Genomic DNA, 25,729 nt, shown 5'->3' on the forward strand with positions numbered 1-25,729 from the left:
TTTGGCTGCGCTTGGGTGGATGCCAATGGGTAGTTACTCCCTTATTACAAATACAGTGGTACGCATAGAACTTAATTTTAAAAAAGTGACGTTAAAAAAAATGATGCTCCAAAACTTTTGAAATTTATGGACACCACACTTTTCCGTGCTTACTGAATTGTAGCAAACAATTTTCCCAAAATAATTAGTCTTTTTCATCCAAACCTGTTTCCGCTAAGAAAACTCAGCTGCAGTGTCCTTTAGTAAAACATTCTACCGCATGAGCGAAGATAGAAGTTGCAGCACCAGAAAGGTCCTCCTTGGCGGGCCATAAAACTTCTCAACGTCCATCTTTATTTCTTGTTTTTCAAAAACAAGCCATATTGCTGCAAGAAATGGCCCTACCATTCTGTCCAGCAGGGATTTCAACTGCAGCTGGCATCACTGACTTCGTGAAAACACCTCTAAACATTTTGAATGAAGTTTGAAAACGCTGTGCCACAGCGGTTTAAGACGAACTTAAACAGCGTCTATGACCCACAGTGTCTCCCCCGAACCCCAGCTTGCAATCCCCTGCTTGTATATAACATGCACAATTCAGTCTCATTGTAGAAAGCCCTAAGTTTACCATTGCTTAGTTTTTTTCTGTTCTATGTCCTCTGGAGCTGTACAGAATGTGACCTCGTTGTCACTGGCACTTCACTTGTCGCGTGTTGCCTTCGGCAGACAGAAATGTGTGTAGGTGTAGGGTACGCCTGCTAAACGACTTGGCACTTGCACAATTAGATGGAAGCCAAATTTTAAGAGCGGCGTTGCAGCATGGGTTTTTCACAACGCAGATATCTCACATGGCTAGCCAGTTTGGCACCTTTGGTGTGCTTGAAGCCATTGGGAAAATAAAAAACACAAATATTGGTCACTGCGGAAGAGAGAGAATAACAAGCAGCGAAAAAAAAGAAACAGGACCAGTGCTTTTGTCAAGTATGATGACATGAGCTTTTTTATACCGTCACTATTCAGCTCATTTCATATATTACGCTCACTTTTTTGCATTATCTCATCACTCAAGGTAACTTTATTTATTCTTGTTATGTAACAGACATTTCGACACACCTTGCATGCTCATTTATCCTTCCTGGGGACACATCATATCAGACGAACAAATTTTCATGGTCCCTTCAAGTTCATGATCGCTCATATGTCATTTTAATTGACTACAACACTTAAGCTATTTTGCCTCAAGATCTGGAATGACAACAAACGATGTATCAGTGATGATATTGTGCCAAAGAAGACGACGAACTGTGCAGTGGCTCGGGCAGAAGCGCTCGCGCTAGGCCAGCAGCCATTAAAACATCTCATTGCCATCGATCATCGCGTCTCTTTCTTTGGCTGTCTGCCACGTAACAATATTGCACTTTGTTTTGTGCCTCACATGACCTAAGCTGACCTTTGATGCCACAGCCATCATTCGGTTGTTGAAACTGAAACCAAAACAGCATTAGAGAAGAAATTCAGCTATAAATTATTTATCGGCCATAGGCGAATACAGTAAAATCTCATTGATACATTCCTGGTTCACATGCTCAGAACCGCAAGCAGTAGAAATGTCCCATAGAGTTGCTTTATATTTCTTCCAGTTAATGCATTCCCAAGTAACACGATTTCCTGGACACTACGTACGCTCAAAATTTTTTTTAAATTCTAGCCCTATAATACCTTTAAAGGAGTATAGACAATTAACTTTTGGGTGCATGTTTTTTTGTTTGTAACGATTCCTAAGGCATTATTATACATGGATTACCACCTGGTATTCTCTACGACCGCTAAATAATTTATGATCGCATTTCTTTCTCGTGCTGTTTCGGTTTTGGCTTCAACAGACGAATGAGGACTGTGACATCATTGTGTACCTACAGGTCACGTGAGGCACGAAAAAACTGCAATATAATCGTTGCTTCCACATTCGTTGTCATTCCGGCTCTTGAGGAAGGCTGGCTTCAGCACTGCAGTAACTTATAATGATGAAGCGGCAATTATATGGACGTTTTTCCATGCCTCATGTGACACAAAAGTACTCTTTGACGTCATATCCATCGTTCTGCTGTTGAAACCGAAATCGGAATAGCATTACAGAAAAAATTCTATTATAAATTATTTAGTGGCCATAGGCGAATATCGCATGGCGATTCATGCGTAGTAGAGTTTTCCGCATCATTGTGAAGAAGAAAACATGCCACCAAAATTAGGTGTCTATACTCGTTTAACGATCAACCATGGATGTGCAAATATATGAGTAGGCTGAACCTTGGGGCATGCGACATGGAGCCGGAGTGTAGCGGCATTCAAAAGCTATGATGGTTTCTCTACAGTTCCTGGTTGCGAAGGGGCGAAGCATAAAATATAAGAGAGAGATGGTGTGCTGACATGCGAGAAGGCTGTTCCACAGGAAAGCAATATCAAGAGGAGAAATTCAGTGGGCTCCGCAGGGCCTAGGGGCAAGGGGGTGAAACATCTAAGAACTACAACGATGCGCTTAGGGGCATATGTACGAGCGGGCTGGGTCTGGTGAACGCAGCATGAAGAGCATAAACACTGCAGAAGCATAATAAAAACGAGAAAACAGTGCTGAAGAGATTCCTGTTCGCCATTTCTGTTGACCGGCCGGATGTATTGCGAAGTTTGTTCTTTGATAAGGACAACACAAATGTGGACTGAATTCTGCGAGCACTAAAAAAAGGAGCTGTCGCCAAGAAATGCTAATCGACATTTTTTATGAAGTGAAATGTCAGTAGTTGCCCTTGTACCTCATTCAACATTCTCCAAAATTGGACAGTTTGGATTGTGTGTTTTTTTTAAGTAATATGTTTTTTCCCGCATTTTTTTTTTAACCTATGAACGAGGTGTTACTGTACCGCCTGGTGATCCATGTAAACTAATGTCTTATTTGCATTATTAGAGAGAAGAAAACATGCAACTAAAATCAGGTGTTATTAAGTGCTGCCTTTAACGGCATTGTCATTGACGTAGTCTAAAAAGCCGATTTCGTGTACTGTTGTGATTGGTCAGCAGAATAATACAGGACACCATGGACCAGAGCCGTTGTGACCAACTGCCGTTTTTCTTTTTTAAAGTTGTATCCTACCGCAGATGTTGTGCAGTTTTGGGTAGAAATTGGGTTTAGCCCAATTTTTAGGAAATTTGTTCAGGTTTCAGCAACCAGGTAAAAAGTCAAGTTTTGCTCAAAAATGAAAGGCCCTGTGTGTAATTAATGCACACAATCTGTATCTTGCAAAATGAGCACTGTGACCAAATCCTTTTTTTCTGCTGCTGTTTTTCTTCGTTACACAGCACTGCCGTTTCAGTGATAACCGGCGATTCCACATTGCACTCGAGACATGGTGGACTGCATTTCATGTGGCTGACATTGTGACCTCATCCCACTTGCTCAGAGGTCAGCGGCACTTTTGCGCATGCCTTGTGTGCGTTTTCTTTTTTGTTTTGTCTTGGGGAGTGCCACATGACTTAGCTGAAAGAAAAAAAGACGTCATGTTAGATGTAGCTAAAGCCAGCTACGTGTTTTAGGCTGCTTTGCTGCGAATGTCGTAGCATTCCATCTACTCTGCCAATCGAGTAGCCAAGATTAATTGTGTAAATTTTTAGTTACTCATTTCAAAGCACGGTGGTGATGATTTGACAAATTGCAAACCACATTCACAAACACCCCACCTAGTGGTCTACGGCAAGGACGTGCGACGTAGTGCTTTTTTTTCCTGGAGAATTATTGACATGGCAGTTGCACATTTGGCTTGCATTGCTATTGCGTGTGTCTTAGATAAAAGCAGCTCAGATATTGACTGTGAACAAGTGACAAGCCTCATATTTCAATGGGTCTAGACAGAAGAAATAACAAGAGGCATGGTTCTTATTTGTAGCATACTTTATATGAGGTTCTGTTGAGCGCACTTTGCATGTAGCTTTGGCAAAGCAATGAGCATGCCTGGACATATGCAGTGGTGGGCTGAAGTGGCCGTGCATGATTCTGGAAACTAAGCTGCTCATAGTCTGCTGTGCTGACCATACAGCAGCCAACGTGTGAGCTTCTTTTGTGGAATTCATGCATATGACCACTACAATCCAGATGCAAAACTGCATAATCACATGGTTTTCTTTCTTAATAGTTTGTGGGCGTAGGAAATCGGGTGTTTCTCAAGGTGCTCCATAACATTTAAAGTCTTTATAGTGCTCTGGAATGAGTAATAAATTGTATAATTAACATGTTCGCTTTGTCCTGGGTCACTAGGCCATGTTGCGTGTCTAAGCTGTGTGGCCTGGATTGCCGAGTCACGCGATGAAGCCATAGGGTATCTCAAGTAAATTCAAAGGGCCTGCTTGGGTCACACCACATTCAAGAAAATTAAAAAATGGCTGATGAGTGGAGAGCCACAAAAATAATTGGTGCAGGGAATGTAGGTGAGATATGAGCAAAGAGGCTGTCAATGACGGACAGATTTATTGACGACTGCATGGCACTCCACCCTTCATTAAAGCCTGGCTCAAGGTACAGAGACTTGGGGGTGCACATTATGCGTACTGCATCTGGAGCACTGAGGGTTAAGTACAGCACACAGCATGATTGGCAACGGAAAAAAGTTTTATAGGCCCTGTGTTTTCTGCTGTCTTTCGTTTTTGATGCTCAAAATTTTGTATTAGCCCTGCTCACAATTGTGTCCAGGACCACTATACAAACTCACTGCTGGCAGGCGAATGCATAATGAAGTGGGATGACGTTAGCAAGGGTCTTCACTATCGTGAGTTGTGACGGTGGATGTAGTTATCTCGTGAAAGTGAAAAGTTTAGGCTAAAGCAGTCTTCCAAGAACACAGTCCCTGCTGGTTTGACCTGTTCCCAAAAGGCAAAGCAAACAGAAGAGTCAGAGTTGAATCTGGTGTCAGTGGCATAGTAATTGTGGCGTGTTTGATGCATGGCATGCAGGCTTGGAGGTCTCATTCTGCGATCTGGGTGGCTTTGGCCAGAATGTCCTGCTAGCCCAGGTGGCAGTGCTTTTTCTGTCGGACCTCTGCTGCCTCTCGTCCCGGTTTTTTCAGGTGCGCTTTCTTTTGTTTTTTACGAGTCGGTGATTCTTGATTTTGCCCCGTTAGTTTCACTTTAATTTCTATAACTTGTGCAAATTGGCTGTTCAGGAGGAAGTGTGCATGTTTCACCTATGCATTGCACCAATACCCTGGTAACAGCTTGTACTGTGCATGCTTGTTAGGGGCAGCACGAACTGCCAGCTGGTTCTTCAGGCATGATGTGCTTTTCAGTGCCATAATGATGGTTTAAGGAGGTCTAATGTCCCAGAGCGACACAGGCTATGAGGGACGCCGTAGTGAAGAGCTGTGGAAATTTCGACCAACCAGAGTTCTTTAATGTGCACTGACATCGTGCAGTACATGGGCCTCTAGCATTTCTTCTTCATCGAAATACGACCACCATGGCCGGGATTGAGCCCGTGTCTTTCGGGTCAGCAGCCGAGCGCCGTAACCACTGATCCACCGCGGCAGTTCGTGTGCTATAGTGAGTAGCTTCAAAGAGAAGTGCTTTTAGCACAGTGCTACTGTATACTACTACCACATACCGTTACCATGTGCAGCTACAGTAAAGCCTCCTTAAGGTGCACTTGCTTAAGCAGTAGTTCCGCCTATGATGTGGCCTCTGAAATCCCACACTTGGCTTCCATTAAACCTCATGCATTCGCTGCCTGCTTTCATCGTTGTGGCTTATTGTGAATGCCTTGGTTAGCATGTACCTATCATTGTGTACAAGGCTGAGGGGGTCTCTTGTAAAGCAGCCATGGACGGCGCTGCGCTTTGCTAGGAAACTTCATTGATGGTCCCAATGCACAGATTGCGGTGACATGGCAAGAGAGACACACCGGTGACATGGCACAACATGCGGTGAGCGTGCTTGTAGCTATGACACACCCGGAAGGGAAAGAAAGTGCTCGCTTATCCCGTTGCTATCCCCCTGATGCCTGATACCTCTCCACCACACCATTTTGCAGCTTTCCCTTATAGTTATCAGGGGACCAGGCTTCTTCATTACACGGTGGCTCTGCGGTTTAGGCTGGCGGGATCTAGCCTTCGTTTTCCTCTGTGCGCCACAGCCGCCATTGCCAAATTGCAGGCTAACCGGTATCACTACACGGCTGTGATTTGGTCCCATCTCATTGCGTTGTTGCAAGTGATATCACTGCACAGCGCATCCCGTGTCAGGGTGGAGCACATTACGTGTCAGGGTGTAGCGCATCTCGCAGCGCAAGGTAGAGCTCCGAGTGGTGACCACTGCTAGCAACACCTGTGAAGGACCCTTTGCAGAAGTTTTGCAATGGGAAAATGCTACGGAAACTATCACCTTCTGCGTGATCTAGGTACATAGACAATATAGTTGAGGCTTCTCCACCATGGTCCGATAACGACATTGTTGCTTCTGTCACTGGTAACACTTCATCCAATGCAAGCAATGCCAATGATTAAGCTGAAGGCAACAGGCCCCACAATTGGAGAAACTGTATGCACACTAGACATGGCCTTCGCCTGCTTGCCCAAATGTGGGCCATAACAGAGCAGCTGGGACACAGTTTAAGTACCTTTAAGGCTGCACGAGTAGCTGTAGGCTGCCTCAGCGGCGGACATGAATAACAGTTATCTGTGGTCTTATTTGCATAAAAGCTTTTCTACATTTGCCTTTATTTATTGAATCACTCAGGTATTATCCTTTACCAAGCCGGTGGATACCGTATTTACTCGCGTAATGAACCCACTTGCATAATGAACTCGCCCCCCACTTTTGTCGGTCAGAAGTTACTTCTTTTTTTTTTTCAGCCTTTAGGTTTTTGTAGCTGGTTCCTCAGTTTTCACACCGTCCACAGCGCAGACCATGGCAGCACGCCAAGATGCTGCCGGCCGCCTATAACAGCGCTTATTTGTTTATCTTTTGAGGAGAGCTCCTGCCAGAAGGAAGGGGGCAGCGCAGCACACTTCTTGGCAGCGCGTCGTCGAGATGCTGCCTGCCGCTGATAACACCACCACTTGTTTATCTTTTGAGGAGAGCTCTTTCCAGAGGAGCAGGGGGAGAAGGGGAGAGCGCAGCGCGCTCCGCGAACTTGGCAGAGCGCCAAGACATTGTATGCAGTATGCTAAGACATAGTCATTTGCATTACGCACTGGTCACCGTCCTGTCTGTTTTTTTAACCTTGCTTAAAAAACGTGCGCCTGGCCTTCAGGGCTGGTGTTCAGCATGTTCGCGTTATCTCGATGCGTGCGGCACAGCACGAATGCATCCGTCCGCGTGCGTTTGTTGATGACAGAAGGAAGTTGGTAGTATGTATGATATGAAATATCGACCCTTCCAAAAAAGTCTGTTGAAACTTTTTTTTCCTGCCCCAAAATTGATGTCAGCTTTTCTGGAAAAGAAGTGCTTCCATTTCGCGAGTAAATACGGTATATTTTATTTGGCTGTTATCGGTTGGGGCGTACTGCCACTTTCCACATAATTTTTTTCCATGGTTTCACAAGGTACACCATAACGAAGTTTCATAGTACGAACATATTGGCCGCTAGTGTGCGTGTGCCAGTGGACATGAAGGGCCAGGTGTGCTGCCACCTGGCTTGATGTGTTGCAGCTGTGGAAGAGAAAAGACAGGAAAGAAAGGCAACCAAGTAGTATCTTCTTTACACTGACTTAACCACCCAACCCATACTTTTTAGTCACGGAAAGCCTTGAACTTGGGGTGGGTGCTTAGAATTGAATTGCATCTAGATTGTACTGGGCATTTTTTTTTTTCTTAAATATGGCCATCTGAAAGCAGGCGGTGCTAAAAATGACTGGGAGCATCATTTCATGTGAATACACCAGGTAATAAAATTGTGAAAGAAATATGGAACATTAGACATTGTAGTAAAGCGTGTTTAAGTTTATTTGAGATTGTTGAAATTCTTTTGTCAGTGCAGCTGCTTTGATGGAAGAAGTTTCCATTTATGTTTGCCAGTGATTTGTGCTGGTTATCTGCCCTTTGTCCCCCTTGCCTTGTTTTGTGTCCTGCACCAGTGGTGGGCACCTTCGGCAGTTGGACTTGGGCGAGAATGAATTGATAATCCCTGCCTCGCTCGCTCTTTCTGAACAGGGCCGAAGTGGCGCACCTCAGGAGAGCAGTGGAGCATTCCCCTGCAGCTGCGTGCCTGATGCCTGGGCCATGGTGGCCGACATCATTGGCCGGAGGCACGACCATTACGCTGAAGAGGTTTCTCCATCTTTTCTTATTTTCGTAACTTGTGTAGCCCCCATGGTGATGGATCTATGCTTTGTTTCCTGCTCTTGAGGCTGCATTGTCACTTGCCAGTTTTTGAGCAGTGGTTGCACCTTGATGGAGGTTGGATGCACGGATGGCAATGTGCAGGAGTACATTGAGGGCAGTGATGCCAGTGTTTAAGCTTTCGAGGGCAGTAGGGGTCAAGTCTATGCACACCTTTTGCTGGCAGTTCATAAGGAAGGTGGAGCACTTTGCTTGCGGTCCGACTGTTTGCACAATGGCATTTATTGTGGGCAGTTACTTGTGTATTACTTTCACCCCTTATCGTCCTCTCGCTCTTTCATGAAACCTTGGCAAGAATGGACCCCAGACCTGTACTTGTCAGGTGTCCATGGCCGCACTACCCACGGTGTGCACTTGCCGCAACCGTGCTCAGTGGCATGCATCAGTAGAGAGATTTAACGGTACGCTTCCGTGCGCCGCCACTGCAGATGCGCTGATTGGTCCCTAGGGAGCAGGGGTGCGAGCAGCTGGCTGGCGCCTTGTGACATCCTCAGGGCGACCTGCGCAAGCGTAGTGGCTGCCCGCGGAATCGGATCGCCATAGCAGCCGCAGATCACGCTCTAATCGAAGGGCGCACGGTTCTCTTAATCTCCGTGGAATGTTTGAGTAGACTGCAGGTGCCACAGCCGCTCTTCTCCGCGTGAAATTCCTGAATCAAGTGCGACGACGTGAGCACGAGAGGAAGCTAGCACAAGGCACATTTTGGCAGGTGCCCTTTTCCGATACCTGACATGGGCACGCAGTGCGTACGCTTAGCAGGCATAGGCGTGCGCATGGTGGAGGGGAGGGGGGGGGGGGTGGGGGGGGGGGGGGCAACGCTTTCACTTCAGTCATCTAATGCAGCTGCCAAGTTTCCCCCATGCATTAACTCTTTTTGACCGGTCCCGTCGTTTTAAAGTGCAGGGTTATGGCCATGCAGATTTTCTGACGATACTAATAAAGACTGCTGCTCAATAATATTTTGTACATGCTGCAGTATCATCACATTGAAATAAATGTTTTGTAACCATGTGTCATCTTTGCACTGCGTTTTCACCATAGGGGCCTGGGTGGGATAGGGTTGGAAAGGTGGGTGGGAGCGCTGCAGTGAAACTTGGCTACCCCTAATGGAGAACCCTGCATACTTGCTAGCTGGTGTTCATGGAGTCGTCGCTCAAAAGCTTTAGTTGCGCAGCGATACAATCACAGTTAAGACCAGCACTGAGGGGTCTCACAATAGGCCTCACACCCTCCCAAATGTGTTGGCTCTGCATGCAGGCCAACTCCCCAATTTTCGATGGCCCCCTTTGCAGGACGTCGACACGCTTCAATGAGTGCGATGAAGCTTAATGGATTCTCTTTTTTTTTTTTTTTTCTGGTAATGGCCTTGTGTGTTCGAAAAATACATGATTTTTAAAATGCCTATTGTGCCATTCAATTTATTTTGTGTGCTAAAATTATTCGAAATATTCGCTTCGAAATTATTCGAAGAAAATTTCTATTCGATTCGAATTTGCTTTGAACCAAAAAAAACACTATTCGCATATGCCTACATGTAACCAGTCACCTCCAGGGTTAAATAATATCATGGTTTGTTTTTTTCACTCGGGTGAAATCCCACTCCTCGTGCAACATTCCCTGAAAAAATTGCAAAACAGTCGAACATCTGATGCTCAGTTCTGGGAAAGCAGTTTGATGTACCCTCAGGGAATACTTTTATGCTTTTACTTTAAGCCTAGGCTTTGCACAGGCGAGAAAATTTTTGTGGAGTGCGAAGGTTGGTGGAGGTCGGTAGAGGGTGGCAGTGGGGAGGCGGTCGTTGGGTGGTACTTCTGGAAGGTGGAGGATCCTCGCTTGGACTGGGGACTTCACTTCAACAGACATCAGATTCAAGGCAGGGGTGCAGTAGAACTGCTTTTGCAGAAAAAGAGGTCCTTTTAAGGAATTAAGACGTAATTGAATTGAATTTAGCGCAGACCTTTGTTGTCATGATTATGTTTCGAATCCGCAGATGTAGGGGCCTCCAAGCAAACAGAACTCCGGAATAACGAAAATATGGATATTGTTCATGTGCATATGAAATTTGTAAAGATAAGAGTAGAGTGCTCAGTGCAGAGGAGTGCGCGTGAATAATCCTTGGAAGGTGTAGAATGCACGTGTTTTTTGTGTTTTGCTGTGCTTGTCATTCTATGCATGACGGGCCACATTACGAAAAGCTTTTGCCACCCACAAGCTTCCTTTCTGCAAACTTGACTTTCACTATAGGGAAATGGCAAGCTCAGAAATTTTTAGTCATTCTCGATGCTTTTGTTACTATGCGTGTCTTGCAAATGAACACTTGCGCAGTATCTTTGGCTGTTCATCGAAGTGGACCCAGTGGTGCTTTAATAATCTTTTTTCACTGCCTTTTCTTCTCCCAGACATTCTGGAGCTATGTGAACTTTGTTCTCGAAGTGGTGTGCCCAAAGGCCGACAGAAACTTGGAGCTGGATCTTGGTAGGTGTGGCTGGCTTGAGCTGCGATAAACTGTGTGCTACCAGTTGTACCTTTATTCTACCGTATTTACACGATTGTAAGTCGACTCGAATGTAAGTCAACACCCCTAAATCACATTTCAGAAAAAAAAAAATAATAACTTCGAGGTTGTTTAAGCTTGGCCTTGAATAGTTACGCGATAGCATTATCCAGTGGCCGCTGTTTATCGCCAGCTGCTATCGGCTGCTGCGCAGGGGTATGCCCGTGGGCGCATTCCAAGCGAAAATGTATTATAGTCACTGGACTACTCGTCCACACTTGCGCCATCACCCTCACTAGCGCTGCCATCGGAATCACTGCTGTGGTCCCACAGCACGTCGTTCTAACGTCGTCGTCCAGCGAAATCTCGCACTTTGCTAACAGCCACATCGTGACATCACATGGAATAGCTGAAAATTTTCCACGCTGCAGCTGCCACACCTGTATCACCCGTTGCGAATGTCGAACTTGTGGCCCGGCGCGCAGCTGTTCGTTTCTTCGGCTTAAAAAAGGCAGCCATCTTCAATGTAGCCATGAACGAGCGCTGGTCGCTTGCCTGACCTGGAGCAAAAATGATGACTGACGAAGCACTACATTAAAAACTTGTGAAACATGGCCGCCAGTAGTCAAATGCATCAGAGCCAGAGAGAAACTACACGTGAATTGCATCGGCTCTTCCGTCGGCTACCGACACTCCCCGGCACCGCTGCCGTTCCGAGTGGGGCTGCGGCTCGATTGGAACAGCGGCCCTTCCATATCAACTATCAACGCTCCCTTGAGTGCTGAGCATGCATTTGAAAGTAAAAAGAAAACTTGGACGCTTGAGCTTCCCGTAGAATGCGATTGCGTTATTGGGCCGCCGCCGCTTATCAGCAACCGCAGTCAGCAGCCACGTGTGGGGTGCCAGTTTTGCGCATTGACATAGGAGCTGCTCAAGGCTAGCACCAAGAGCGATGCGACGGAGCCACGCAGAAAAAATGTAACCACGCTGTAGCATGCCCGATATCTCGTTTGTCTCGCCTTTACTTATAGTGCAATGCTTTCGTTTCGATTGTAAGCCGACCCCCCCCCCCCCCCCCCCCCCCCCCCCACTTCAGATTTTCAAATTTCGAAAAATAGGTCGACTTACAATCATGTAAATACGATATAATGCCTTCAAAGAAGAAAAAAAAAGTGGGAAAAAGGGGGGTGAAGTTTGATGCACAAGTGTTTATCTCATGAGTGATGTTACAGTGCATATTTACAATAGTCTGTGTTTCATTAACTGTAGAATTATATATTAAATCTTCCAGTTTATTCCTATTGGCACCCCATTCCCATCCACATCAAAAAGCCGCCGCGGTGGCTGAGTGGTTACGGCACTCGGCTGCCGGCCCGAAAGATGCGGGTTCGATCCCGGCCGTGGCGATCGAATTTCGATGGAGGCGAAATTCTGGAGGCCCGTGTACTGTGCGATGTCAGTGCACGTTAAAGAACTCCAGGTGGGCGAAATTTCCGGAGCCCTTCACTACGGCGTCTCATAGCCTGAGTCGCTTTGGGACGTTAAACCCCCATAAACCAAACCATCCACATCAAATGTTTCAGAGGCTCCCCTTAGTTCAATCACTGCAAATCGCTGCAACAAAATTTTGGTCCTCTTTGAGTTAGAATAATTGGTTTTTTGGGGAAAGGAAATGGCGCAGTATCTGTCTCATATATCTTTGGACACCTGAACCGCCCCATAAGGGAAGGGATAAAGGAGGGAGTGAAAGAAGAAAGGAAGAATAGGTGCCGTAGTGGAGGGCTCCGGAATAATTTCGACCACCTGGGGATCTTTAACGTGCACTGACATCGCACAGCACAGGAACTCCAGATCAGTAGTCGAACGCCCTAACCACTGAGCCACCGCGGCGGGGCCTTTGAGTTAGAATGATTAAGAGTTGACCGTATTAGCGTATCGCATGAATTAAACTGCCGTAGTTTGTTGCCTAGAATTTTGAACTGCTTGCTTTTTTGCAGGTGGCTTCTGCCTTTCCTCCTTTTCAGCAAATGTGGAAGGCACTGGCCAGGCTGCGTTCTGCCTCTGGATGTTGAGTGCCATTGCTGAGGCTACAAGGGACACCACTTGGGGCGTCAAGGTGGGACAAAGAGAAGCATTATCGTCGTCATCATCATCGCCATCAGTACGGTGAAACTTGTTAAGGCACACCTCACGGGACTGCATAAAAAATATGCGCAAAGTGCAGGCCCCAGCCGAAAATGCATGGGACCTCAAGAATCTGTTATCTATGTCTCCTGCCGAGGTGACCTCGCAGCTTCAAGTGCAGTTTCAAAGCCGCTTAAAGTGGGTCTCAACTGCTCTATTGGGCCCAAGATTTGGGTATTTGGGTGAGCAGGCAAAGCACGTTTAGCGCGCACAGTTTTTTCAATGCTATGGCTGTCTCCATCTTCCTCGTCAGAGTCTCTTCCATTGGACGACATTTTGTCAGTGATAGCGGCAACGCTTCTACTATTGGGCCACTCTGGAGAAGTCTAGGCTACACTTTCCGTGTCTCTTAGCACTGAAAAGGCGGCAGTGATCACTGCATCTTCCCGCTCAAAAACTTCTGCAAGAGCTCTCACGGGCATCGTCGCCGGCATTGGTCAACACTAGGAGCTTTGCCCTGGCGTGAGATGCTCTGTGGAGTGATGTCGCTCTCTGGACATGGGAAGCACGAGACTCATGGCAACGCCAATAATGATACAACACAATGAGATGGGGTCGAATCAGCCACGCAGTGATGCCAGTAATTCACCGGTGCAATGGCGGCTGCTGCACTGGAGCAAAAATGACAGTGCTGCGGCCAGCCTTAACTGCGGAGAAACTGAGTCACATGACAACGCTAAGTGATAGCTAAGGTGATGACAAATCTGCTCAGCTTAGGCTGTGACTGCTCAGACAGTGGTGCTGCACCTGCAAACGGGTAATCGAGGCTGTGGTCTGGTATGGCATGGGTGCCTTTGACAATGGCAGGGGAAAACGCACTATCTCCGGGCATGCCAGCAGCTCTAAGCGTGCTCGTTCCATGCTGCATCATATCAGTATCGATGTGTTGCCGTGGTGGAGTTTCCTTGTATGGAGCGGCATACTAATCCGTGGCTGCTGAATGAGAGACCTCTCAGCCTCACATGCTCGATAGGTACACATTAACTGAGATACGTTATAAACTGCTATGCGGATATGTCCTAAACAAACGGTAACTGCCGCTTAAGTGAGTACGCCTTAATGAGGTTTTAACTGTAGACGGTTACTGGCTTGATTGCAAAGGAGCTGTAATACGCAAACACGCCATATAATACACATTAGTTATGTTTGTTTAATTTTGGTAAAAAACGTGAGCGTTCCTTTAGGCTATGTCTTTTGATGCTGGACAAACATGATTGTAGCCAGAGAGAGCCATAGAAAGGATACTTATTAAGAAAACAAATTGGATGGTGTTGTTCTCAGTGTCCAAAAGGTTAAATGAGCGGTGAACTTCTTCACATTCATGAAAACTAGGCAAACTTCGTATACACTGGTGTACCTGTGTCTGTAGTGTTTCCATGTGTGTTTGGTTGCAGGGCAAGAGCAACTACAGTACAGCCCAGAGATTCGTGATGGCAGTGACAGCTGAGCCGGTGAGTGGCAGGTTAGGCCATCTCTCCTTGCTTTCATTTTTTAGGGGATAGCATAGAAGCCTTGTTGGAGCGAGAACCCAGCAACTGCCGTCTTCACACCTGCCTGCCTGTCCACCTGCCAGCAGTCTTCCTCTCCCCTCTCCTTCCACCCTCTCCCTATCCACGTTTAGGGGACAGGAGTGAGACAACAAACTAAGAATGACTCGGCTAACATGAAAATGACTATAAGACTGATGGAGCAAAAATGAATAAAAGAAGTAATCAGAATAGGATCAGAATTGGAATAGAACCAAGAGTGGAATAGAATTGGAATTGCAATGTAATCAGAGTTGGAATTCATTGGTGAGTGAAAGAAAAGTGCTACTGCTTTTCTCCACATCCAGTTTATAGCACTGAAACTTTTGTGCTTCATATCTGGTTGTAAATTGGGTGACATTTTTGCCTTGTTTGTTAATTGCAACCCTTCTTTTTGTGCTTTCTGTTCTCATGTAAGGTTCTTTGCTAAAGCTATGTGAAATTGTTAAGTGCCTGACCAAACTTTGGCGATCGCTACTTTCAACTTAGTTCCTGCCTGCCCCTCACCCGCTTTCTCTTACAGCTGCTTCTATTAACGATGAAAAACTACAAAAGTTTTCCTTGAATATGGCAAATGTGAGCTTAGAATAGAACTGGTTCCGTTGATTGGCATACAAATCAATAATTGACCGCTAATGTCTTTATTGGAGAGTGGTGCTCATAGCTGGCACTGTGGTTTCAGTGATTCTGTTTTTTATCTCCATTTTCATTTTTACTTGTCAGTAGGGCCCTAGTGCTTTTCTCTATACAAATTACAGACTTGTTTTTGTTCAAAAGCTCTATTATTGCACCTTCCAGCTGTCTGTTTAGCTATCAGGCGGCCAAAATAAGACCTGTTGGCTCTGTACAAGCTTTTTTTTGCGAGAGTGTTACGAGGGTTTCCTCTTTCCTTTGCTACTATTTTATTATCAAATGGGACTTTCTTTCCATACAAAAGGTGTCATTTGACACTCGTGTGTAATAGTTTTGGTGCTTTGGTAAAGAAATATGGCTCTACCTCTGTTTTTTCTCTTTCATTATGTACATCCTTTGCCAAAGTTTAGAGCCCAAGAGATTTGCTTCTAAGCAATGTAGGGGGGCTCTTGTAGCATTTCTGGGAGTCATAAGTTTGGGTTGGGGGGCTGCAGCAAGAGTTGCTCTGACCTTCAGGAGATTTGGATAGCCAGCAATGCATAATGACCCACACAGCATGGTCTGCAAAGCAACCCCCTGTGCTCTTTACTTTTAACAAAGTGTGTGCATGTGCTGCCCACACAGTTATGCATTCATCGTCACCAACATTATCGCCAGCCTGACTATGTCCACTGCTGGATAAAAGCCTCTCCCATATCTCTTGCAATTAAGCCTGTCTTGTGCCAGCCGTGGCCACCCTATCCCCGCAGAATTCCTCATCTCATCCGCCCGCCTGACTCTGTGCCGTTCCCTGCTACACTTGCCTTTTCTCGGAATCCAAGCTGTGCATTAGGGCGCTGTGGTTGCACAGAACCTGAATTTCAGTGATTTAACTTTTATTTGCTGAACACTCGCTCGTGTCTTTATTTGCTTGCCTATGTAGCACACAGGCTTAATCAGAGAAAGAGAAAAGGAAGGACAGAAGGGCAGAGAGGTTAACTAGGCGATGCCCAGTAGGCTACCCTACATGTATTGGAGGGAATAAAGGGGAAAAAGACGAAAGAAAGAGCGGCAACGAAATGGGTTTTCCGCACGTCCATTGACCACTATGACAAACGGACAAAGGGCGCGCACTTAAAATTTATAGTCGGGAACTCAGCCCCGAGTAGCAGTGTCCGAATAGTGGTTTTTTGGTTTGAAGCAAATAATTATTTTCTTCGAATAATTTCAAAATGATTATTTCGAATACTTCGGGCACACAAAAAGGCTAAATGGCACAATAAGCGTTTTCAGATACCTGCGGTGCCAATGTACCTGTGGGGTGTGAGCCCTCTGTGTGGGGCCTGTAACTGCTGCTTTTAACTGGGACGGCATCATTGTGCAGCTGTTGCTTTTAAGTGGCGACTCCATGACATTTGCTAGGCATATGCACCACGTGCCCAATGCATTGGAAAAGGCCACCCATCTCCTTGTGTCTCATGGTAGCTCCCCTTCATGCTCACGCCATCATGCTTGATTAACGAATTTCATTTAGAGAAGAGTGGCTGCAGCCACTGCAGTCAGCTCAGAGTCGTCCTGCGTAAGCACGGCTGCACACATCGACAGGTACAGATCTGGGCACTGCGCTTGCGCCTGCTTACATCTGCTGCTGCGCGCGTGCACAGGCCTACTCTAGCAAACGCACGGGCATGCAGTCATGCGGTGCTTAAGTCTAGGAAGCGTCCATGGAGTCTGGACCTTGGCTGCGCATGCCATGGTATGCTGAACTGAAACTACACTAAGCAGGTGTTCCAGAAAGGTTATTCACTCGAGATGATTACTTCGATATTTCATGACCAAACATTCAGATCAAATTGAATATAGAATACTTTACTATTTGAAAAAATATCACAATTTTTGATTATTCGTGCACCCCTAGTGAAAAAGAGATTGGCTGCAGTTCTGTGTTGTCATAGGGCTGCAATTGAAAACATTGAGAAGTCTGACAAAGCAAAGTTGCAAGTGATGCTTCATTTGGATGGGATGTATGTTTATACCGTAAAATCTTGTCTTATAAGCGCACCAGTTTATAGGCTGCGTGCCGTTTTTGACTAGATAATTGGGAAAAAAATACGATTATGCATGTTTTTGGTTGCGTGTATGTGCCGTAGGTGCAAAATTCACACCTGAATTTTCAAAAAGAAAGCGGCCCTTACACGGGCTTATACAGTATACATATATACACTCAAAATTAGGATGTATCGACTGAAAAGTGATGTGGTGCACAGCAACACTATGCTTGCCTGTGACACTCTTCCCAGTCAAACTTTCTTCTCCTTCTGGAGCACCAGTGATGCAGCACTAGTTGTCCACAGGTGCTCCAGTTGCGGACACACTTTCATGCTAATTGTAATACTGTTCAATAAAAAAATGCGTTGATGCTCTTAGTCTTGAGAGCTGCATATCACCCAGACAGATGGCTCTTTCATCATTGTGACAGTGTCATTCTTTATTTTTTCTTTCTATTTATTTTGTTTTCATTTTCCTTTTTTATTAATTTCTTTTTGTCTTTGTCTATGGGAAGTCCTTGGCATGACTTGTGAGCGCATGGTTGAGTTACAGTGCACGCACACAGGGGCAACACCTGCCAGCCTGTGCACTCAGTGACACTGTCCCTGCAGAAGGAGGCGCTGATGCGGGCGGTGGTTCGCTCCTGCATGAGCCTGCACAGGGTGTGGGAAGCCAGCCTGGACCTGCTGCAGCCGCTGCTTGACTTCTTCCTCAAGAACCTGGTAGGCGGGTGTCTTTTGTTTGTTTTTCAACAGTGTGAGGAGTTGTGGGCTGAAAATCAAGGCTGTCTTTTTATTTTTACTCATGGCCATAACAACATCCTTGGAAGTGTTCCCTGGCCAAAGCTTCACAGTCCCAAGCAGTGTTACAGTCAAAGACTCCTGGAAAGTATTTCTAGAAATAAAACCTACTGTAGGGTCTGAACTGCACAAAAACAAAGTTGGGGTTTCATGATCACAAGCAGGACTGTAACTGCCATTTGCGATGTTGTATTTTTGTATATGGTTCCGAATACTCTAGAGCAGAAGTGCACTGGTAAGAATGCTGTGTGAATTGCACTAACCAGTGCCATATGCATTAAACCTGCTTCGTGCTGCTACAAATTGGTGAGTTTTTTACCACATTGCACCAAGGCTGTGCCAAAATACTATTCCAGCAATCAAGAGGCACGGCGAAATCAAAGAAGCTGAGGCTACTGCCTACTGCATGTAGAATTGTATTATTTGGCTCAGGTGTTCATGACAACATAGTGTGGTGATTGAGCAAGTTTATGTACTCTCCTCAGACAGCGTCTCAGAGCCCCTTTAATGAAGAGCGGCGTCTTACTTTGATGGATAAGGCCAGGAGATCCCAGATGCCCGGTGTTTGAAGTTTGCATGCGAGGTGATGCGCCACCTCACCGCCTCATACAACTGAGGAATTCACAGGCGTCAATCGAGAGAAAATACTTTGCGGACCTCACGATATTGCCTTCAAGGTACCAAAAGAGTTGGTGGACCTCCATTCTAGGACCAGGGCTGTGCAGAATAGCAAATACACTCCCTCCTTGTGTTTGAGGCTATGTGAACATTAGTGTAGAACTCCAATCTGAATTTGGCTATGTGAACATTAGTGTAGAACTCCAATCTGAATTTAATTTAGCACAGTCAGTTGTGGCGAATGAAAAAGGAGATGGCATCGCAGATGTTCCGTGTAAGAAGCATGAACAGTTTGGAAAATGCTCTAATAGGGCTTGAAATTATGCTAGCTTTGAGCATGTTATTTGAGAAAGACACGTCTATCTCTGATGCAGTGTTTGTCTTTTCCCTTGCAGAACGAAAGCTTCCTCACTGGTTCGTGTGGAGTCCAGGCATTCCAGGTTATGTGGTGAGAGCAGAATTTAAAACCCAGAATTGGAGGGTCCCGGATCGTGTGCTCAATTTCTTTGTTTTTGAGGCTTTCTTCCTTTCTCTGACCGCTTGATATTACCACGGGTTAGAAGGTACACGGGATTACCCAATGTGATGAGCCCAGCTGTGCCACTGTGGCATGCACGACTTGCCCTTGAGGTTGGACCAGTTAGACGGCAGAATGCTGCACCTTCTATGGAGCCCACTGTTCAGAGTGCATTTTTTACGCACTCTTGTATACATTCTGTCATCCTCTCCAATAAGGAGGCTAGCCATTGGGCACACATTATTTCTGCGATCCTTCACGACGGAAAACGGGCACATGGAAACAAAACGTTTGAGGGTATTGAGACCTCTAGCATTGGACAGAGGCTTTACAACATCTTGTGATCATCTATTGTGTTACGACCACACCACTTGTAGAATGGAGGTAGCCGATCTACTTAGGCAAGATTTGCTTTATAAGAAGAACTGAAAATGTGCTTTGTGTTCTGCATAGAAAGTTGCTGAGGGGCATTAGGGATTCATATTCATATGCAGTTTGGGCACACAGGAAGAATGGAAGAAGCACAGGGGGGGGAAACAGGGGAAACATAGTGAGGCGCTTTCTGAAAAGAAAAAGAAAAGACTAGCAGTGCACTAATCCGCATCCATACGGTGCACAGCTGTGCTCTGCTGGCTGGCTGATGCACGGCCAATAGCTACTGCCTCTATGGGCCGGTGCGAAGCTTCGAAAAGTGAAACTGAAACTATGTCCTTTTTTTCAGCAGTGATGCCCTTTTCAGCAATGATGCCCTCGTATTGTTGTCACTTGAGCTTGCCATTGCGTGCACTTCAGAGTTTCATCGGCAGTTCTGCACCATGCAATTCAGGCTTGATTGGAGCCATTTGGATGAATGCTTCTTTTAGTCACACTTTGACATGATTCTCTAATGAGCATCTGATGCCATAGACATGCATGGGTATTTGCCGGGTTCACGCTGGTAGTCCGAATTAATAGCCGTCTCTAATTAGCAAGGTTTCACTGTAATATACCTGTGGTGCAGACAATTTTAATTCAGTGTGAGCTGAAATTTCGCCTTTCACATGTCTCTGTTTTTACGTTGTATTTAGATAAGATATACAAAGAGGGTGGTAACAATCTTGCTTTTCCAGTCACCTTCACTAGAAACTACGCAGCAGGGGTGCTGAATGTGGCAGTGCAGTTTTCTGTGTTTCAAAAGGGATATTTCATGTAGAAAAGGAATGAACACAGAGTTGAGAGCTCTCTTTATTGTGCTATTATTACAAGCCCCACTTTTACGGGACTGTTTAAATGGCAGCCTCCAGGTAGTTTTCTATTCCAAATATGGCTACCCTGTGATCTGACCAGAAGCAGAATAAAAGTGTCTGCACGTTTAGGCACAGTCCATATTAAGGAACATATGTCTATATGTCTTAGACACCACTCTGTCCTGCAAGAGTCTAAAGAATTATTTTTTGAGAGCAAAATTGGGAACCGTGGTGCAGCTTATCTAGATGCTTTCGATCCACAATTTGAGAATCCAGAATTGTATTGTTTGTGATTAAAAATCTAATTCTTGGAGAATTGTTTTCTTTATGTAGATCAGTTTGCATGAATTAAGGAGCCAAAAAATACAGCTGCTCTTTTGTTTTGAGGTCAGCAGTACCATCTGCTGCCTCCTTGCCGGGACGTACTAGTGAACACTGTTCGCCAAATGCTTGTGTGCTTACAGTCAGACAAGCCAGCAGATGCAGGTTCGGGCGAGGGCACTGGCCAGTCTGGATGACCCTGTACCCAGGTAGGTTTAATCTAACAGCAGAAACATCAAGCATAATTGACTGATCAAAAGCAATGCCTGTATATAGTGCTAAGTGCAGATGATGTGTGTTTGTAGACAGGGCAGCCCAATTTTCTGCCTCTGCCTCAGAGGCTGAACTGCTATGTCCTGGTAGCTTACTACAACAGCATCTAGCTAATGAATGATATGGAAGGGAGCCGGAAGGAAAGCTGCCCCAGGCAGAACCCGGGCAACATTAGGGCAGGGATGTCTTGGTCTTTGCCCTGCTGATAGCTGCTCACCCTTCCATATCTTTTCAGGGGTGCGGAGAATAGCTACGAGCTTTTCCTCATGCTACTGGCTCAGAGTCTGCGCAGGCACGCCCTAGAGGGCACTGCAAGCGCCTGGAAGTCACTGCGAGGACGGTAAGGGCTACCCTCCGAGTTCCTCGCCGCAGGATATTGTTGCTTGTTTACGTGCATGGAAATTGCATGCAGTGGCAGCTATTGTCACAAACTACATGCAGAAATAAAAATTGTGCAACAGAAATGGAATCTGCACTAGGAGGCAGACAGAGTGCTATAATGGGCACTTTAATAAGTGAATTTTCAAAGCTGTTCTGCAAAGTTTCACACTTGCTTGCTTGCTTACATACACAGTGGCTGCTTTCAAGCAAAATAATAGCAGGATTGGGAAAGGGGAAGGAAGTGGGAATTAATTTGCAGGACAAGACTGCAATTCCCCCATTGTAGTTATAGCAGCTGTATTTGACTAGGTGCTCAATAACCAGGGGGGTTTCACTCAAGAGATAGTACCTTGTGTAACACCAGAAATGTTCTTTATGCTGGCGTATGGTTTCTAGATATCTAGAGGGAAGCCATTGCAGGACAGTAAAGGCTTGAAATGATGGCTTTTTTAGGCCTAAGATGTGATGGGCAGTGCATCAAGAAGTTATATATTTCGGTTAAGCATCGAGGCAAGATGCTTGTTGAGGTGCTTTCCTGTCGTGCTTCGGACTCTGTTGTTCCTTCTGATCCCTCTGTACATTCTGGAGAAAAGAAGCAAAGATAACACAAAGCTGTCAACAGTGTTTTCAATGGGTGGCTGGGGAGGAGCTTTACTGAAATGGGACTCAAAGCACTTGGAGAGCTCATATTTATTTCAACTCTCCTCTATTCATGACTGCACCACCCCAACTCCCTCCCAGGCAATGAAAGCGGGAGAGTCTAACCCAAACCACGCTAGCCATGTGCTCACTGGTGTAGTCCGGTGGCTTGGTGGTGCTGGCAGAGTGGCAGTATGTCCACCTCTTTTCCAAGAGCTGGTACACAGGGCAAGGCATGAGACTTGCATAGCTGGTGCTTGCACTCACACTGGAGTTGCCATGGCAACAGGATCTGCAGCCGCTTCCATGCTAAGCGGGTGGAGGAGTTGACGGAACTGGGCCTGCAGAACTGCTCGCTGCTTTTCTTGGTGCTGGCACTGTCCGTCGACCTCGAGGAGCCGGTGAGTGGTGCATCATGAGGTAGCCTCCGGAAGGAGCCTGATGTAGTCAAGAGCACTTATCAGGTGTCATGCCTGACAGAACTCTTAATGGCTTTCTCTGACAGGCTAGTTGTGCCATTGTTTGATGTTAGGTGTTCAGTATGAATGTGCGAATACCAACTTTTTGGTTTCAAAGTGAATAAAAATATTAAAAGTTGATTGAAAAACAAATTGAATACCTTTTAATAGTTTTGAAAATTATTGATACAGGTAGTTCTAACTAATAAGCAAAAGCTTTCCACTAAACACAGCTACGAAAAAGAAACAGTAATATTGCAGACCAGTTTTGTTTTCACCCATCTTTATCATAATTTACTATCTTGGTAAGGACTAGAAGGCATTGAAGGCCAGGAGGAATCGTGCTGTAATAGTACAATATGGTTTATTTTGTCGCAATTGCTTGAATAACATAACTGTGTTTAGTGAAGTAATATGGCAGCTTGATTGAATGCTCACATAACAAAGAAGCATACTGAATGCTATCATGAATGGTTGTAAGGTGGCCAGATACCTTATTACTGGAGGAGTAACATCAGCAGTTGATTATGAGGGTGCGAGGCACAGGGTGCTGCAGGGAAAACACAGCAAACAGGCTCACGAAATGGACACAAGAGCAGCAGCCTGAACTGCAACATGAGTGTGACCATCCCTTTCATAAATCAACCCCAAACTCTCATCCTTCAATGTCCAGAAAAAAACAACTCCAAATGTAAGACGCATACCCCCACCCGCCTCGACCCATGTTATTTAGTTCTTCACCGGATGGCATGACGGTGCACGTGCAGCTCAAAGCAATAAATGCGCTGCGATACACTCGCAATGCCAGCAGTCACAGGCAAATGAAGTAAACAGGCGATATAACAGCGCCCTCACATGCGGCCCAGCTGACTAGTGGCAAACCGAACAGCAAACGGTTTAATAGTTTCAATAGTCCAGCGCACACTGGCGGTTACCGGAAATTTGCTCTCACAACTGTTCGTTCGGGAAAGTGGCTGCCAGTGTAAACAGTCTAGTTAAACCGCACATTTGTCCCCTCGCCACTCACACTTTTCATTGCTGCACACTAAAACACAGTGACGCTGATCTTTCCAAGCTTGCCTTGCATGCACCTGTGTGCACGTTGGGTCTCACACAGCAGAGACATGAGCACAAAATGTGCTAGTAAAATTAAACAAAAAAAACAGGTAATCAATTAGGGGTGTGCAAATTATTTGAGGGTGTAAATTATGAGAGTAAATACCGTAGTATTTTTGTTCTCTTCCCTACCACCACCATGCATACACACACACACTCATTCGGATTGCGTTGGGTCAATGCCCTGATCGATCGAAATTGTGAATGTAGGATTAAAGGTCTCAATTAGCGTAAAGAAGAAAAAAGCATTAGTGTGAAAAGGAAATTTGCCCTACACTTAATTAATTGTGGCCATGTGTTTGCAACATGAGCCGCCTTGGTTCCTCATTAGCAGACTTCATAGAACAATGGAGCTGGTTTTTGTTGTGGCCGTGTGAAAACACTCAAATTGCACGCAGTTTTTTAAATACTTTTTATGAAGCTGCTTTCATCTGATTATGTAGAGTTTGTGTCCCTGTAAAAAAAAAATTATGCTCTCTCCAGAGCGACTCATAATTGCTGCGATGAGTACATTCACTGAATTCAATGCTTTGGCAAGAATTTCAATCAAAATTTCCCTGGTTTACTAAGCAATGCTGCTTCAAGATATTAATGCATACTGTTGGACAAGTTGGCTCAACATTTCTGTACAAAAGGATGTCAAAAGATTAACTTCTCAAAAGGAAGAGACTCGGGAAGCAAATGCGCCGAAGTGTGTGCCATGTGTCTCTTCAACAGTGTGTAATTTACATTTTGACACCCTTCGGTGAAAATATCAGGAGATTGTTCTCGTGTCCTGAGGGTGCCCCCCCCTAATGGTGCGCAGGTGGACCGGCTGCTCTCAGTGCTGTCACTGGTGCCTGTGGAGAGCCCGGTGGAGAAGCTCCGCGTGGCACTGCGGAGCCTCTTTGCCGTGCTCCTGCTGCTGCAGGGCAGTGCCGCCGACCTGGCCAAGGCAGCACAGAGGACAGCCAGCTGGTTCTTCGAGCGCTGCGTGTGAGCAGCTGAACTGCTTCTCTTCTTCGTGTTGCTCATCTCTCCTGGCTAGAGGATATGATAAGAGCATATGGATAGATGATATGACAAGAGCATATGAAGAGATGAGGTATGGTGATAAACACATATGAATAGATATGATGAGAGTATGTGAAGAGATGAGAAATGATAAGCACACATGAAGAGATGAGATATGGTGATAAGGACATATGAAGAGGTAAGATATGAGAAGAGCATATGAAGAGACAGATGGAACTTGGACTTAGTAGCTGCTTTGATGATAGTTTTTTTCATTCCTGCTTACTCGTACACTTGTTATTAAAATCTATCACAATGACAAGTAACTCAATTATATGTAGTTTCTTACTGGGCATGGCTCTGGCATAGGTGGACTGTTCCGTGCACTGATGATGCTTGTCTGCCAGGGGCCTGGGCTCCCAGTGTGGAAACGCCACCTGCCAATCACTGCGGTCCACTCTGCTGCCCGTTTACACTGAGGGGATTCGGGAAGTCATGGACAGCAGCTCCCAGCTGGGCCACTCGGAGCATGCACTTTTGGGTGAGTTTGTAGCCTGGCTTATGGATCGTCTTCAATTTTGGTCCTGTCCTTTCATTTGTGCAATTAATATGAACCGTCTAACTTTTTTTCTGAACTGCCGGGCCTTGACTTGCATTTACTGAAAGGGATGCACGATGGTTAGACGGGTTTCCTCATTGTAAACTGACAGCTAGTCTTCTAAAGCCAAAACTGTATTCCTTTGTCATTTGGGAAGGTGGGCAGGTACCTAAGCCATTGTGCATCCTTTCGAAGCATCATTCAGCTCATATGGCTGTGATTGAGTGTACTGTAGCCGACGGGTAATTCGGACTTGTAGGACATTTCGGACCTCGATGAGGCACCGTCAGTCGCCCCATAGAAGCGCATACATATTCGCGGCGGATATTTTGGACTTCAAAAGTCTGAAAGTTCAATTTTTCGGACTAATTTCAGTCGCCTGCGGGCAAAAATCTGCCATTTTATCGGCTTTTCGCCAGTGCAAAAGGTGCCATCTTGGATTGAGGTGGATTTACTGTGCAGTTGGGTTGGCTTGACATACTTTCTGTACCTCATTTTTGCCAGTACAGGTCCCTGCGATCTTTGAGACTTCTAAGTGGCAGTTGGATTGTCATCGCCGTCAATTTGC

The 25,729-nt window shown here is 45.6% G+C and overlaps 1 protein-coding gene across 3 annotated transcripts in view; it reads left to right on the forward strand.

Annotated features, from left to right (window-relative positions):
* Positions 1-25,729, forward strand: part of LOC144099466 (protein MMS22-like) — a 72,280-nt gene that overhangs the window by 11,577 nt on the left and 34,974 nt on the right. For all 3 annotated transcript variants that reach the window (XM_077632791.1, XM_077632793.1, XM_077632794.1), the window contains exons 7-19: positions 3,331-3,433; positions 4,975-5,087; positions 8,168-8,284; positions 10,756-10,831; positions 12,848-12,966; positions 14,429-14,485; positions 17,833-17,943; positions 19,035-19,087; positions 20,847-20,912; positions 21,212-21,316; positions 22,286-22,397; positions 24,376-24,545; positions 24,971-25,104. In XM_077632791.1, the coding sequence (XP_077488917.1) occupies positions 3,331-3,433; positions 4,975-5,087; positions 8,168-8,284; positions 10,756-10,831; positions 12,848-12,966; positions 14,429-14,485; positions 17,833-17,943; positions 19,035-19,087; positions 20,847-20,912; positions 21,212-21,316; positions 22,286-22,397; positions 24,376-24,545; positions 24,971-25,104 (1,336 nt within the window). The remainder of the gene's footprint in view (positions 1-3,330; positions 3,434-4,974; positions 5,088-8,167; positions 8,285-10,755; positions 10,832-12,847; positions 12,967-14,428; positions 14,486-17,832; positions 17,944-19,034; positions 19,088-20,846; positions 20,913-21,211; positions 21,317-22,285; positions 22,398-24,375; positions 24,546-24,970; positions 25,105-25,729) is intronic.

This window comes from Amblyomma americanum, chromosome 7 (assembly GCF_052857255.1).
Source record: "Amblyomma americanum isolate KBUSLIRL-KWMA chromosome 7, ASM5285725v1, whole genome shotgun sequence".
Taxonomy (NCBI): domain Eukaryota; kingdom Metazoa; phylum Arthropoda; class Arachnida; order Ixodida; family Ixodidae; genus Amblyomma; species Amblyomma americanum.